Source organism: Corvus brachyrhynchos, unplaced genomic scaffold (assembly GCF_000691975.1).
Source record: "Corvus brachyrhynchos isolate BGI_N302 unplaced genomic scaffold, ASM69197v1 scaffold617, whole genome shotgun sequence".
Classification (NCBI taxonomy): domain Eukaryota; kingdom Metazoa; phylum Chordata; class Aves; order Passeriformes; family Corvidae; genus Corvus; species Corvus brachyrhynchos.
Genome location: NW_008239062.1, coordinates 148,315 through 150,588, shown reverse-complemented (window position 1 = coordinate 150,588; position 2,274 = coordinate 148,315). Strand labels below are relative to the sequence as shown.

The window sequence follows — 2,274 nt, the reverse complement described above, 5'->3', positions numbered from 1 at the left end:
CCCACCCCACCCCAATCCCCTCCCTGCATCCCATCCTGATCCCATCCCGATCCCATCCCAATCCCATCCCGATCCCATCCCAATCCCATCCTGATCCCATCCTGATCCCATCCACAACCCTGATCCCACCCTGATCCCATCCCGATCCCACCCTGATCCCACCCCGATCCCATCCCGATCCCATCCACAACCCTGATCCCATCCTGATCCCACTCTCATCCCGATCCGATCCCACCCTGATCCCATCCACAACCCCAATCCCACCCTGATCCCATCCTGACCCCATTCTGATCCCATCCACAACCCCAATCCAATCCACAACCCCGATCCCATCCTGATCCCACCCCGATCCCATCCACAACCCTGATCCCATCCTGATCCCACTCTGATCCCATCCCGATCCCACCCTGATCCCATCCACAACCCCGATCCCATCCTGATCCCATCCCCGATCCAGACCCGCCTGCGGATGCTGTCCCTGTCCCCCACCTCGTAGGACAGCTCGACGTTGGGGTAGCAGTTGCAGAACCACCCTGATCCCATCCCAATGATCCCATCCCAGTGATCCCAATGATCCCAGTGATCCCAATGATCCTCCGATCCCACCCTGATCCCATCCACAACCCCGATCCCATCCTGATCCCATCCCCGATCCAGACCCGCCTGCGGATGCTGTCCCTGTCCCCCACCTCGTAGGACAGCTCGACGTTGGGGTAGCAGTTGCAGAACCACCCTGATCCCATCCCAATGATCCCATCCCAGTGATCCCAATGATCCCAGTGATCCTGGTGATCCCGGTGATCCCACACAAACCTGCGGATGCTGTCCCTGTCCCCCACCTCGTAGGACAGCTCGATGTTGGGGTAGCGGTTGCAGAACCGCGCCACGTCGGCGATCTGCGCCTCGGGCAGCTGCAGCAGCGCCGTGCGCTCCTCGTCCTCCATCTCCATGATGTCGAAGACGCTCTCCACGCCCTGCCAAGTTCCACCCCCCCCAGGAGCTCGTTAGCGCCTCATTAATTGGGGGGGAGGATAACTCGGGGGATCTTCGTTCATTGGCGGAAGAACCTGGGGGGTCCCAAGCCCTCGGCAGAGCTCATCGGGTGCTCGTTAATTGGAGGAGGGACACGGGGGGATCTCGTTAATTGATGAAATAATTAAGGGGATCTCGTTAATTGGGGGAATAGTTTTGGGTATCCTGGGTGTTCCTTGGGTGTCCCTATGGGTGTCCCTGGGTATCCCTGGCTGTCCCCTGAGTGTCCCCCGAGTGACTCTGGGTGTCCCTGAGTGTCCCCTGGGTGCCCCCCTGGGTGTCCCCTGAGTGTCCCCTGGGTGTCCCTTGGGTGCCCCCCTGACTGTCCCTTGGGTGTCCCTGAGTGTCCCCTGAGTGTCCCCTGGGTGCCCCCCTGAGTGTCCCCCTGGCTGTCCCCTGGGTATCCCCGGCTGTCCCCCGGTTGTCCCTTGAGTGTCCCTTGGGTGTCCCTGAGTGTCCCCTGAGTGTCCCCGTGGGTGTCCCCTGAGTGTCCCTGAGTGTCCCCCTGGCTGTCCCCTGGGTATCCCCGGGTGTCCCCCAGGTGTCCCTTGAGTGTCCCATGGGTGTCCCCTGAGTGTCCCCTGAGTGTCCCCCGGGTGTCCCTGAGTGTCCCCCTGGCTGTCCCCTGGGTGTCCCTTGGGTGTCCCCCTGGCTGTCCCCTAGCTGTCCCCATGGGTGCCCCCCGGGTGTCCCTTGGGTGTCCCCTGGGCCGTACCTTGTCCGTGCAGCGCTTGATGTGCTCGGAGGTGAAGTGGGGCAGCTGCTTCAGGTACGAGTCCTTGGACCACATGGCCTGAGTGACCATCTGGGCCAGCTCCATGGCGGCCAGCGCCGGGCTCAGCCACCCATTGCTGGACAGCACGTCCACACAGGCCTGGATGAGCCGGATGGCCTGGACACACGGACAGGGGGGTCAGGGACACGGACACACGGACAGGGGGGTCAGGGACACGGACACACGGACAGGGGTGGACAGGGATAGGGACAGGGATGGTCAGGGACAGGGACATGGGAACACGGACAGGGATGGACATGGACAGGGATGGACAGGGATGGTCAGGGATAGGGATGGGTCAGGGACATGGAAAGGGATGCTCAGGGACAGGGACACAGACAGGGACGGACAGGGAAAGGGACACAGCCAGGAATGGGGACCCTGTGGGATGGAGCCCATGGGATGGAGCAATCCCTGACCCCGTGGGACGGAGCCATCCCTGACCCCGTGCGACGGAGCCATCCCTG

General features: G+C 62.6%; 1 protein-coding gene across 1 annotated transcript in view; it reads right to left on the bottom strand.

The window, feature by feature from the left end:
- The window catches only part of SNRNP200 (small nuclear ribonucleoprotein U5 subunit 200), a gene marked incomplete at its 5' end in the record, with an annotated part of 78,572 nt that overhangs the window by 2,765 nt on the left and 73,533 nt on the right, over positions 1-2,274 (bottom strand). Inside the window, 2 exon segments of the mRNA XM_017739196.1 lie at positions 607-974; positions 1,748-1,924. Coding sequence (XP_017594685.1) covers positions 607-974; positions 1,748-1,924 — 545 coding nt within the window.